Raw genomic sequence first — 13348 nt, 5'->3', positions numbered from 1 at the left:
GTTCAAAGATAGAACATGTCCTATTATTGCCCGCAAATCACATTCCTTGGCTCCATTCAAGTCAATGGGTCCGCAAATAAAACGGAACACATACGGAATGTACTCCGTATGTCTTCCATATCCGTTCCGGTTTTGCAGAACCATCTATTCAAAATTTTATGCCCAGACCAATTTTTTCTATGTACGGTAAGTACTGTATACTGTATATGCCATATGGAAAAAAGGAACCCGGAAACACTACTGAAACCAAAAATGGAAAAACGGCCCGCAAAACACAGAAAAAGCCATGCGGTCGTGTGAACGAACACTAAGGGGGATCCACAAAAAAAAAAACTAATGACATCTGTATGCCATACGTTTTTTGCAAATCCATTGTAACAATGCCTAAAACAGACAGGAATAGGACATGTTATATTTTCTTTTTGCGGGTCTACTGAACGGACATACGGATGTGGATAGCACATGGTGTGCTATCCACATTTTTTGCAGACCCATTGAAATGAATGAGGCCTAAGCAGCAGGCTACTACTGAAAATATGTGTTGGTGCAGTTTTAGAGATTTGCAGACAGGGGTCGGCCCCCCAGTCTGACACTGCATACCCCCACATTCATGAAAATCGTCCCCTCAAAGCTGTTAGGATGCAGCACTAAAAATAAAATGATTTAATAATGATCACTATTTAGAAAAAAATGTAATCAACCCTTCAAGGACACGGCCTATTTTTGTTTTTCATTTTGTTTTCTCTTTTCTCTCCTTCCAAGACACATAATCTTTCTCATTTTCTTTTCACCTAGCCATAATAAGGGCTTGATTTTTTTGCAGGAAAAGTTGTATTTTTTAACGGCACTGTTTATTTTTTTACCATAGCTTGTATTAGAAAACAAGAAAATATTCTTTGTGTGGTGAAATTGAAAAAAAAAAAAGGCAATTCCACCAAGGTTTTGGGGTTTTGTTTTTACGACGTTCACTGTGTGGCCAAAAAATGACATGACTTCAGTCTGCGGATCAGTATGATTATGGTGATACCAAATTTATATCGTTTTCATGATGTTTTGCTATTTTTAAGAGAATAAAACCATCTTTTTTTTTTTTTTTGCATCACCATATTCTGACACCCATAATTTTTTTTATATAGCTGTCTACAGTCTACACTTAGTGAGGGCTTGATTTTTTAGGAACGAACTGAAGTTTTAATAGTAGCATTTTGGGGTATATATATATATATATATATATATGACTTTTTGATCACTTTTTATTAAATTTTTTGGGAGGGCAAGGTGTTACGACATACACTGGGCAAAAAATGTTTTTACATTTGAATAGTTTGGATATTTTCAGACAATACCTGTTATGAATATTTTTTTTAGAATTCGGTACCGACCTATTGGAGTCTGAAACACTGTCTGAGAAGACGTGCCTCGGTCATGGCTTTTCAGGCAGTTAGCCATGACAGGCCTGGGAACTTTTACAAGGCCCCAAGCTGTCATGGCAAACCATCAGGGCCCCGCGATTTCGATGCAGGGGCTCCAATCAAAGGAGGGAGCCCTTTCCTCTGCTTAACTACTCAGACGAGCCACGGGCGCTATTGACCACAATATCTAAGCCACGGGCGCTATTGACCACAATCTCTAAGGGGTTAAATGATCGGGATCAGCGTCATTGTAGCTTCAAGTCATTGCAGCTGGGTACCGATGCATGTAAGGGTTAAGGCCATTTTGATACTGATACTACCTAGATTTACTAGTAAGTCACATGCTTTTTAGCCACTTTACAATCACATTGGTTTTCCGGGATTAAGGGAGTTTTCCAGAAGTAAAATACTGATGGCCTATCCTCAGGATAAGTCATCAATATCCAATCAGTGGGGGATCAGGCTCCGGGCACCCCCACAATCAACTGTCTATTGGTCACATGGCCTATTTGCTGCACAGTCCCGTTAATTCAGAACCCCACCGATCTGATATTGATGAGCCATCCTGAGGATACACCATCAATAATGAGCTCTCGGAAAACCCCTCTAAAAAAACATGGTCGCTTTCTTCCAGAATCGACGCCACATCAGTCCATGGGTTGTGTGTGGTACTGCAGCTCATCTCCACAGCAATACCACACACATGCCAGGAGTGATCTTTAAAACATAGTTCATTACAGACATATAGATGGTTTCTTAAAGGTAATCTGAAGGCAGCATAAACTGGTGACAGATAACCTTAGCAAGACGCTTGGGTCACTTACGTGAACTGACCCAACCATTTTGCTGAAATCCCTATTGAAAAGCTTCAGCGCTAGAGCTGTTTAACCCCTTCACTACCAGCACCGTACATGTACATACACACGGGCAGCGGGTGTCATCGCCGGCGGGTCTCCGTTGTTTCAAACGGCAGAGGCCTCCGGCTAATGACCACGACCAGCAATAATGCCGATCGCGGTCATTAAATCCTTTAGATGCCATGATCAAGTGAGATCACGGCATCTAAAGGGTGAAAAACCGGGCTTCTTATCGGCATCCTCTGCGGCCAATGAGGATGCCGGTAATTGATTTCAACGCGCCGGGTCTCTCTGAAGAGACCCAGGGCATTGAAGCTGCAATTCTTATTTTGGCCAGCAGGCCACTATAAAAAATGATCAATTCTGTACAAATCATGAATCTAAAAAATCCATGATTGTTTAGAATTAAATATTTTAAAAAAATGTATTTTGTAGGCTCAAATGTGAGCTTCAAAATACTAAACAAATTTAAATAAAAATAAAAAAATATATAAAAAAAAGTAAAAATATAAATGTTTAAAATCACCCCCCTTTCCGTAGAATAAAAAAAATACATAAATGATTTTTTTTTCATTGCTTCGCTTACCCAAAAAAATGTAATAAAAATGTAGTAAAAAAGTCACACACACTCCAAAATGGTATCCATAAAACCTACAGATTGTTCTTCAAAAAATGAGCCCCCACACAGCTGAGTCGATATAACTATAAAAAGGTTATGGGGGTCAGAATATAGTGATGTAAAAAAAGAATTTTTTCAAAGTTTACATTTATTTTTACACTATTTAGACATAAAAACCTATACATATGTGGTATCATTGTAATCGTACTGACCCAGAGAATGAAGGGCAGTTTTGCTGCAGACGGAACGCCGTGGTAACAAAACCCGTAAAACTGTGGCGGAATTGAGGGGTTTTTTTCCAATTCCAACCCATTTTTCCTACACTTCCCACTACATTGTATGCCATATTAAATGGAGGCATTAAAAAAGTACAACTTGTCCCAGAAAAAGTAAGCCCTCATACAGCTATGTGAACGGAAAAAACTTACCATAGGTCTTAAACAGTTCCGGCTGCTTCAGTGGCAGCTCTATTGTTTCCCTGATTTCTTCCAGTTGGCTCTGTAAACCACCAATCATATCATAAGTAATTTTGTTCTTTGAACCATCTTCTGTTTCTGAAACTACTTTTGGACTTTTACATTTGACTCGAGTTAGAGGAGAAATATAATAAAACATATCTGTATTGCATCTAAGTCCAGCTTTCCTATGTGGAGACACTCCAGCACGGTCATCACTGGTACCAGATATGACACAGAGGGGACTCTGAGGAGTCTCTTGGTAAGGCTCTCCTATGCTCTGATCTTCCATTAGAGCCTCGGAATATGAAGAAGGAAGGGGAGACTTGCTTTCCCCAGCTTTGCTTGGTGTACTAGTAACAGCCATATCCTGCCGGTCCTCAATATCTAGTGAGCTGAGCTGTAATGACAAGTCCAAACTGCTAGAGTCCACACTGCTGTGGTCAACAGTGGATTCGTGTGTGTTACTGTCGCATGGTCCTTGCACACCACCATCAGGTCCTTTTATGCTGGCCACTTGCAAGCTGCAAGATCTTCCGTAGAAACTCAGGTTTAGGAGGTTTCCAGGTAAAACTATTTTCCCATCTAAAAATCAGCAAAAAAAAATTAGGCATTAATATATGGTTTTCCAGAAAGGAATTGCTTAAAGGAGGAGTTTTCCACAGGATAGGGGATAAATGTCTAATCGCTGATGGTCCTACCGCTTGGACCCCGTTCCTCGACACTGCACCAATGCATTGAGGAGGAGTTTGAATGGAACAGCGATCGAGCATGCATGGTGCCTCTGCATTTAAAATCTAAGGGGATGACGGAAACCATAGTACGAGGCCCTGCAGATTCCGTCAGCCCCACTGACACTGCATGGAATGGCAGGGTATCTGCTTGACCACTGCTGTATTCAAACTCCTCCTCCGTACAGTGAGTCCAAGCGGTAGGTCCCTCAGTGATCAGACATTTATCACCTATATAGATGATGTGTCTATCATTAACAAACCTAAGTTTCCTTCTAGACAAAATCTGATGAGCAACTTCCTTTTCCCTTTCTCTGCTGTCAGTACAGTGCAAATCCAGTTTTCAGCAGATAGCCAAGTCATGCTTGACAGTCTGGTTGCTAGGGACACGGCCCTAACAACCAGTCTATCTATTGAGCCTGTTTGGTAGAACATCTCTAGCTACCAGTCTGCTTCACATTACTCAGGTCTTGCCACTGAACTAAGGGCAGAGAATGAGCAAGTAAGTCTTGGCAACTATATCAACAGCAGCATTAAAGGGGTTCTCTGGGCTTTTAATATTGATGACCTATCCTGAGGATAGGTCATCAATATCAGATCGGCGGGGGTCCGACACCTGGCACCCCCGCCGATCAGCTGTTTGAAGAGGCGCGCGCCGTGCTGCCTCCTCTTCACTGTTTACCTTCCTGCCGTCGCCTCTGCAGCGGTGAGCAGGCGTAATTACACCTAACCGTCCCATTCATTTCAATGGGATGGATCGTTCCCATACACTTGTATACGAGCGATCCATCCCATTGATATGAATGGGACGGATTGGGTGTAATTACGCCTGCTCACCGCTGCAGAGGCGACGGCGAGAAGGTAAACAGTGAAGAGGAGGCAGCGCTGGCATGGCGCGCGCCTTCTCTTCAAGCAGCTGATCGGCGGGGGTGCCAGGTGTCGGACCCCCGCCGATCTGATATTGATGACCTATCCTCAGGATAGGTTATCAATATTAAAAGCCCGGAGAACCCCTTTAATAATTATAGGAACAGAAGTCATGTTTGATTAAGGGTTAATGATATATATAAAATACCACAGTGTCACAGATGTTTTCTATAGATCTGTAATAAAATATAATTCCACACTATAATAAAGGGAATCTGTCAGCTGGAAATGCATTTAGAGGACTCATCTTAGTCCTCTCCATTATGTGTGTGAGCTCAGGAGTCCTCTCAATGCATTTTACGGCTGGTTTGTCGGAGCACAGCGTCTGAATGCAAGTGAGTATGAAGAGAAAAATAAATTAAATAAATAAATAAATAAAATAAAAAATAAATAAAAATTACGATACATAATCAGACTTACACTTTTCCCCAGTTACTTTAGTTTGGGGGGGGGGGGGGGGGGGGTGACAGATTCCCTATAAATATAGCCAAGGGTCATCTCAATATTTAATTTACTACCAAAAGTATCAGACGATGGTTACAATCTAGCGATCGGGGCAAGTGCAGGCAATGTCTAATGCTTCACTGCATAGGATGTCCTACTTTCCAACAGTAGCATACTATGCGATCACAACTGCAGAGGCTAAAGACATCCAGCATGGTGAACGGGTCTTCACCCACGCCATGGTCCGTTTGCCTTGCACATTTGTAATTAAGGAAGGCCGGAGATTGGAAAATCACTTATTTTTACAATCCCCAAATCTGCACACCTCATTAAACGTTAATGGTAGATCACACAGCAATGGAGCAGCTCACATATATCACAATTATATCTTTACATTTATCCTGTAGTTGAGTGGACCAAAGAAAAATGTCACAGATCACTCTACTTGGGACAACTCAGTGTCAGACTGACACCTATACAGTCGTGGCCAAAAGTTTTGAGAATGACACAAATATTAGTTTTCACAAAGTTTGCTGCTAAACTGCTTTTAGATCTTTGTTTCAGTTGTTTCTGTGATGTAGTGAAATATAATTACACGCTTTTTATACGTTTCAAAGGCTTTTATCGACAATTACATGACATTTATGCAGAGTCAGCATTTGCAGTGTTGGCCCTTCTTTTTCAGGACCTCTGCAATTCGACTGGGCATGCTCTCAATCAACTTCTGGGCCAATTCCTGACTGATAGCAACCCATTCTTTCATAATCACTTCTTGGAGTTTGTCAGAATTAGTGGGTTTTTGTTTGTCCACCCGCCTCTTGAGGATTGACCACAAGTTCTCAATGGGTATAAGAACTGGGGAGTTTCCAGGCCATGGACCCAAAATGTCAACGTTTTGGTCCCCGAGCCACTTAGTTATCACTTTTGCCTTATGGCACGGTGCTCCATCGTGCTGGAAAATGCATTGTTCTTCACCAAACTGTTGTTGGATTGTTGGAAGAAGTTGCTGTTGGAGGGTGTTTTGGTACCATTCTTTATTCATGGCTGTGTTTTTGGGCAAAATTGTGAGTGAGCCCACTCCCTTGGATAAGAAGCAACCCCACACATGAATGGTCTCAGGATGCTTTACTGTTGGCATGACACAGGACTGATGGTAGCGCTCACCTTTTCTTCTCCAGACAAGCCTTTTTCCAGATGCCCCAAACAATCGGAAAGAGGCTTCATCGGAGAATATGACTTTGCCCCAGTCCTCAGCAGTCCATTCACCATACTTTCTGCAGAAGATCAATCTGTCCCTGATGTTTTTTTTGGAGAGAAGTGGCTTCTTTGCTGCCCTTCTTGACACCAGGCCATCTTCCAAAAGTCTTCGCCTCACTGTGCGTGCAGATGCGCTCACACCTGCCTGCTGCCATTCCTGAGCAAGCTCTGCACTGTTGGCACTCCGATCCCGCAGCTGAATCCTCTTTAGGAGACGATCCTGGCGCTTGCTGGACTTTCTTGGACGCCTTGAAGCCTTCTTAACAAGAATTGAACCTCTTTCCTTGAAGTTCTTGATGATCCTATAAATTGTTGATTGAGATGCAATCTTAGTAGCCACAATATCCTTGCCTGTGAAGCCATTTTTATGCAACGCAATGATGGCTGCACGCGTTTCTTTGCAGGTCACCATGATTAACAATGGAAGAACAATGATTTCAAGCATCACCCTCCTTTTAACATGTCAAGTCTGCCATTTTAACCCAATCAGCCTGACATAATGATCTCCAGCCTTGTGCTCGTCAACATTCTCACCTGAGTTAACAAGACGATTACTGAAATGATCTCAGCAGGTCCTTTAATGACAGCAATGAAATGCAGTGGAAAGGTTTTTTTGGGATTAAGTTAATTTTCATGGCAAAGAAGGACTATGCAATTCATCTGATCACTCTTCATAACATTCTGGAGTATATGCAAATTGCTATTATAAAAACTTAAGCAGCAACTTTTCCAATTTCCAATATTTATGTAATTCTCAAAAATTTTGGCCACGACTGTACATTTCACACCCTGGGTGCTGTACCAGACAGAACCGAGCACTGTGGTTTCTTTAAGGAGAAAACCACTTTCTGACATGGTAAACCTGAATGTGTCAGGTGATTTCTTCTGCCCTATCGGAGCAGGATATAATATGGAAGTAGAAATCACCTGACAGGTTCACTTTAAAATTACTATAATGGAGGTTCTCAGTGGCATTGAAGGTTCCACTAACAGCTCAAAGAGATTTGGGGAGCTTTGATTAACGTAGTGACTTTAAAGGGGTTATATTAAGTTGTCCACAGACAGCCAAGTCATGGTTGACAGTCTGGTTGCTAGGGACACGGCCCTAACAACCAGTCTATCTATTGAGCCTGTTTGGTGGAACATCTCTAGCTACCAGTCTGCTTCACATTACTCAGGTCTTGCCACTGAACTAAGGGCAGAGAACGTGCAAGTGAGTCTTGGCAACTATATCAACAACAGTATTAAGAATGATAGGAACAGAAGTCATGTTTGATTAAGGGTGAATGATATATATAAAATACCACAGTGTCACAGATGTTTTCTATAGATCTGTAATAAAATATAATTCCACACTATAATAAGGTGAATCTGTCAGCTGGAAATGCATTTAGAGGACTCATCTTAGTCCTCTCCATTATGTGTGTGAGCTCAGGAGTCCTCTCAATGCATTTTACTGCTGGTTTGGCAGAGCACAGCGTCTGAATGTGAGTGAGAGAAAAATAAATAAATAAAATAAACAGGATAGGGGATAACTATTAGATCTAGGGGTCCTACCGCTGGGACCCCTGCTGATCACGAGAGCGAAAGCCCTATCCCTTTGGAGTTCCCTGAATTGAATGGAGAACTCCCATAGAAAAGAATGGAGTGGCTGAGCACATGCCCGACTGGCCGACTCCATTCATTTCGGATGGCTCCACGGGTAATGCGGGTAACCCTGTTCTCGTGATCAGTGGGGGTCCACGCTGTAGGACCCCCACCGATCTAATAGTTATCCCCTTTCCTGTCTTTATTAAAAATCTTAACAGTTTTTCCTCTACAGCTTTCAGTTTCACTACATCTACAGACGAATGCTCTCTGTCTCACACTGAATCTGTTAGGGAGCTGTCCTGACAGCTCGATCTGCAGCCCCTATCTCTGAACTCCTGACAGATCATAAACATTTATTTAAAAGCTATGGACACCTTTGGGGAGATTTTTTTTTAATTATTGCATTCTACCTATTTTAGGCTACAAATCATTTTTTCAATTGGTCTTATTAAAAACTTTCAGCCCTTTTCTCTGTACAGATGTCAATCTCCATGTATTTGCAGAGTGACGGGGTTTCTGTACATGTGAGTCCTGTCAGATGGAAGCCTTGATGGCGAATGTACGGCTCTTTTCTGTGAACTTCTAACAGTTCATAAACACTTACTTAAAGAGGACCTTTAATGGATTTTTTTAAAGTTTATTTAAATACATTTCCTTGCCGGGTACTGATGCTGCCTCCCCACCTGTTTTTTTCAAATACCACTCGTATGCCCCGCTGTGCCCCCCTGCTGTTTTCCCGCCCAGTATGTTAATACTGAGCATCGGTACAGGGAGGAGGAGACGCCAGGGTTTCTTAATGGGCGTCTCCTTCTCCCTGGCTGTGCCGCGATCTAATCACAGCGGAGAGCGTCACAGCCAGGGAGAAGGAGACGCCCATTGAGAAACCCTGGCGTCTCCTCCTCCCTGTACCGATGATCAGTATTAACATACTGGGCGGGAAAACAGCAGGGGGGCACAGCGGGGCGTACGACAGATATAAAAAAAAAAAGGTATTTAATTAAACTAAAAAAAAAATAATCCATGAAAGGTCCAATGTTATCAGATTGGTAAGGGTACTTTCACACTAACGCTAGAGGATTCCAGCAGGAAGTTCCGTTGCCGGAACTGCCTGCCGGATCCGGGAAATCCGTGTGCAAACAGATGCGGATCTGTCTGACAAATGCATTAAAATACCGGATCCATCTCTCCGGTGTCATCCGGAAAAACAGATCCGGTATTTTTTTTTTTCACATTTTTGCACATGCGCAGACCAGGAAACCGGATTCATTTTTTCCAGAATACTTGGTACCAGATCCGGCATTAATACATTTCAATGGAAATTAATGCTGGATCCGTCATTCCGTCAAGTGTTCTGGAATTTTGGCCAGAGAAAATACTGCAGCATGCTGTGGTATTTTCTCCGGCCAAATACTGTAAAAGTGACTGAACTGAAGACATCCTGACGCATACTGAACGGAAGGCTTTCCATTCAAAATGCATTAGGACAAAACTTAAGCATTTTGTTTCCAGTATAGAGCACCTATGATGTCTGGATGAAGGGCCCATACGCAAGTGGCCCGAAACGCGTCACATTGTGCTACAGTTTCTCAGTTTGTACACATGGATTTTAATGGAGTATGTGAAAGAATAAAGCATTGGTTTTTAAGGAAAAGGAGCTGGGTGTTATTTTGCTATTCCTGGATTGCTCACCTGGCTGCGTCTAGACCAGTACAGTTCGTGACTCGTTTAAAAACTGGAGGTGAGTGCTGCAGTAAATTAATTGTTTTTTAGAGCACCTGTGATGGAAGTAAATACCGGAAAACATAAGAATTGAGCTATGAGTGTTTAGAAGCTGTCAGGAGTCCAGAGAAAAGGGCTACAAATCCAGCTGTCAGAGCAACTTCCTGATGGATTCAGAAAGCAATAGCAACAGATGCAGTGAAAACTGAAAGCTGCAGAGGGAAAAACTGTTAAAATTTTCTATTAAATATCAACTGAAAAAAAGATTTTTAACCTAAAATGAGCAAAATACAATAATAAAAAAGTGCCCTTAAAAGGTGTCCACAGCTTTTAAATTGGCTTTCTACTTAGTGTCCTGCTGTAGTGCTTGCTCACCCGATCCTCCAGTCAAACTCCTCTTTACAGCCGTAGTGGAGTGAGAAGGACCAGGGAGCTCAGGACTCCTGCTCTGGTGATCAGTGGGGACTCAGTAGTGGGACACCCAGCACTCAGACATTTCTCACCAAATGTGTGGGTAGGTATAATCTTCTACAGAAAACATGCACAATGGGGGAATTTATCAAAGCCTTGCACCATGATTCTGGTGTTACAAAGCCAATACTGCTCTTCTACGCTTCTCTCGACACTTTTTAAAAGAGCTAAGAAAAAAGGGTGAGGTCCAGTGGAAAGGGCAGGGACTATCTGTCTATGATTTATGACCGCGATTGGCGTAAGCTATAGAACAAATCCACTACAGCTCATAGGTGGCTAAGATTTCATTTTGCAAAGCACAGATAGGCAATCAAGAGCCAAATCTATTGTGAGTCAAGTGACTCTTAATGAATTTAGCAGTGCACTTCAGATTAAAGGGTTTGTTTACGCTTGCGGATCTTTTATTGCAGACCCCACAGTGTGACCGGGTAGTAATCATACTTACCTGATCCCAACCGACAGCTCTGCAGGTCCGAGGTCTCCCTGCATTAACATCAGAATTGACTGCCCACAGTGGTCATGTGTCACCCATGCATCACACGAGATTTCATGGGTGACACTCCACTGCAGCAGCCAGTCATTGGCTGCAACAGTCACGTAAACCGGCATCAAACCGGATACGGACAAGGATAGACCAAAGACCTGCAGAGCCAGTGGGACAGTGATGGAGCCAGAACCCTGAGGCGGGGATCAGGTAAGTATCATTAGTACAGCAGTTCCGACTATGCTGTGAGGTCTGCAGAAAAGGTGAACAACCCCTTTAAGACCACAAATTCCCCCCGATTGTCTTACATTGCTTACACTACAAGAAATGAACTTGCATAAAAATACAAAGTGCTCTTACCCATGACCCTCAGCAGAAAAGAAGACAGCTCTTCAACATTGACAGTACTGGCATCCTTCTCCCTGTGATGATGAATGAGAACAAGTCGGCATGGTGAATAAAGGCTTCTCACATGTAATGCCGGCTGGCACAGGGGGCTTCCAGATGTAACTACTTAAGGTTTATCAATCTTTGCAGTAATAAACTGAACCCAATTTTGGATGGTGTATGTACTTGTCCAGAAGCCCTCTCAACAGGGGACCTGTGTTTCACGTAGAACAAATAATATCCAATAAAGGAATTCATTCAGACAAGACCAATCCTCGCCTGGTCATCTGGAGCCAGGTAAACATACTGCACTAAGAGCTATGTATGAGGGTATTACTGTATATTAATGCTTGCTGAATGATCCCCTCTCTTCACAGAACGATTTGGGTGAAAATATAGGAGACTAATATTTTTACTTTTGTGGATTAATGGCTTTGTAGATGCCAATGGATATTAAAATGAGGTTGAATGGCTATACGCTTAGACTGTATGGTAAGTAAGGGGTTGCATGCTTTATACCTAAAGCCATCTACTCGTAGAATAAAAAGTCACTGTGTAATATAAACCGCTCTCTCCATTGTGCAGCACCGTAAACCATGGAAGCGTGCGTTTGAGATTGGGAAATTAGATAGTGAGGGGGCAAGGACCGAGGTCAATGATCTTGTACGTAGAGGTGAAATATTGCCGCTATATAAAAGACACAAGTAATAAGCATCTAGTACAACCTAAAAGAGAATTTATACACATAAACGCGTGCCTACACACAGTCATGACTGCCGGGGTGGAAATATACATTGCTGGCTGCATTAGGCTACTTTCACACGTGCGTTGTTAATTCCGGAATTGAGATTCGGCAGAGAATCTCAATACCGGAATTAAACGGATCCGTACTGATTTTGCACATCAGGATGCATCCGTTCCATTAGGATGCGGTTGTGTGAAATCAAAACGGAAAAAAACGGATCCGTGACTAACTACATTGAAAGTCAATGGGTGACGAATCCGTTTTTTTTTAGGCTCCTAAAAAAACGCATCCGTCACCGTTGACTTTCATTGTTTTCGCTGCCGGATGCGTTTTATTCCGCCTTTATGACCGGACACAAAACAGGGACTTGCAGCAGTTTTGTGTCCGCTCACAAAATGGAGTGCTGCCGGAACAGAAGACATCCTGATGCATCCTGAATGGATCTCTTTGCCCAGAATGCATGAGGACTAAACAGAAACCTTTTTTTTTCCGGTATTGAGATCCTCTGCCGGAAAACAACAATGAAAGTGTGAAAGCAGCCTTAGGAGGCCGTCCAGTAATTTAAAACGATACCCGCCACCGATCCAACAAAGACACTCCAGTCCCTGCCAGTCTCCATTTCCTTCTAAGCACTTAGCGGCTCTTCTTTTTAATTCTATGGCGATTTTATCTAACCAACGTTACTAAACTTGTTACGCTGGCGGCCGCTCCACTCTCTATTTGTCTTTCTGTCCTGTATGTGTGTGTGAACAGGAGCTTAGTCCAGTGTATCTCATCTCAGGTTCAGCACCGCATGGGGTTCCACTCTTTCTCTCATTGCTCTGTGTGCTGCTGTCCAGCTGCTGACTATCTAGCTGATAAGCTCCTCTATAAATACCTGTTTGTATCTCTCACTCTTAGGGCTTATACACAACCATTGTTGTTTTGCGATCCGCAAATTACGGATCCGTAAAACACGGATACCGGCGTTGTGTGTTCCGCATGGTCACCCACAGGTCCCCCTCCCCATAACAGTGCCATCCACAGATCTCCCTCCCCATAACAGTGCCATCCACAGATCCCCCATAACCGTGCCATCCACAGATCCCCCCCATAACAGTGCCATCCACAGATCCCCCCATAACAGTGCCATCCACAGATCCCCCATAACAGTGCCATCCACAGATTCCCCCATAACAGTGCCATCCACAGATCCCCCATAACAATGCCATCCACAGATCCCCTCCATAACAGTGCCATCCACAGATCCC

General features: G+C 42.9%; 1 protein-coding gene across 1 annotated transcript in view; it reads right to left on the bottom strand.

Moving 5' to 3' along the window:
* The window catches only part of SPATA5 (spermatogenesis associated 5), a 404503-nt gene that overhangs the window by 358204 nt on the left and 32951 nt on the right, over positions 1-13348 (bottom strand). The window contains exons 4-5 of the mRNA XM_040418419.1: positions 11327-11388; positions 3317-3928 (exon numbers count right to left, since the gene is read on the bottom strand). Coding sequence (XP_040274353.1) covers positions 3317-3928; positions 11327-11388 — 674 coding nt within the window. The remainder of the gene's footprint in view (positions 1-3316; positions 3929-11326; positions 11389-13348) is intronic.

This window comes from Bufo bufo, chromosome 2 (genome assembly GCF_905171765.1).
Source record: "Bufo bufo chromosome 2, aBufBuf1.1, whole genome shotgun sequence".
NCBI classification, from domain to species: Eukaryota; Metazoa; Chordata; class Amphibia; order Anura; family Bufonidae; genus Bufo; species Bufo bufo.
Note: the sequence above shows the minus strand (reverse complement) of the source record. Positions and strands in the feature narration are given on the sequence as shown.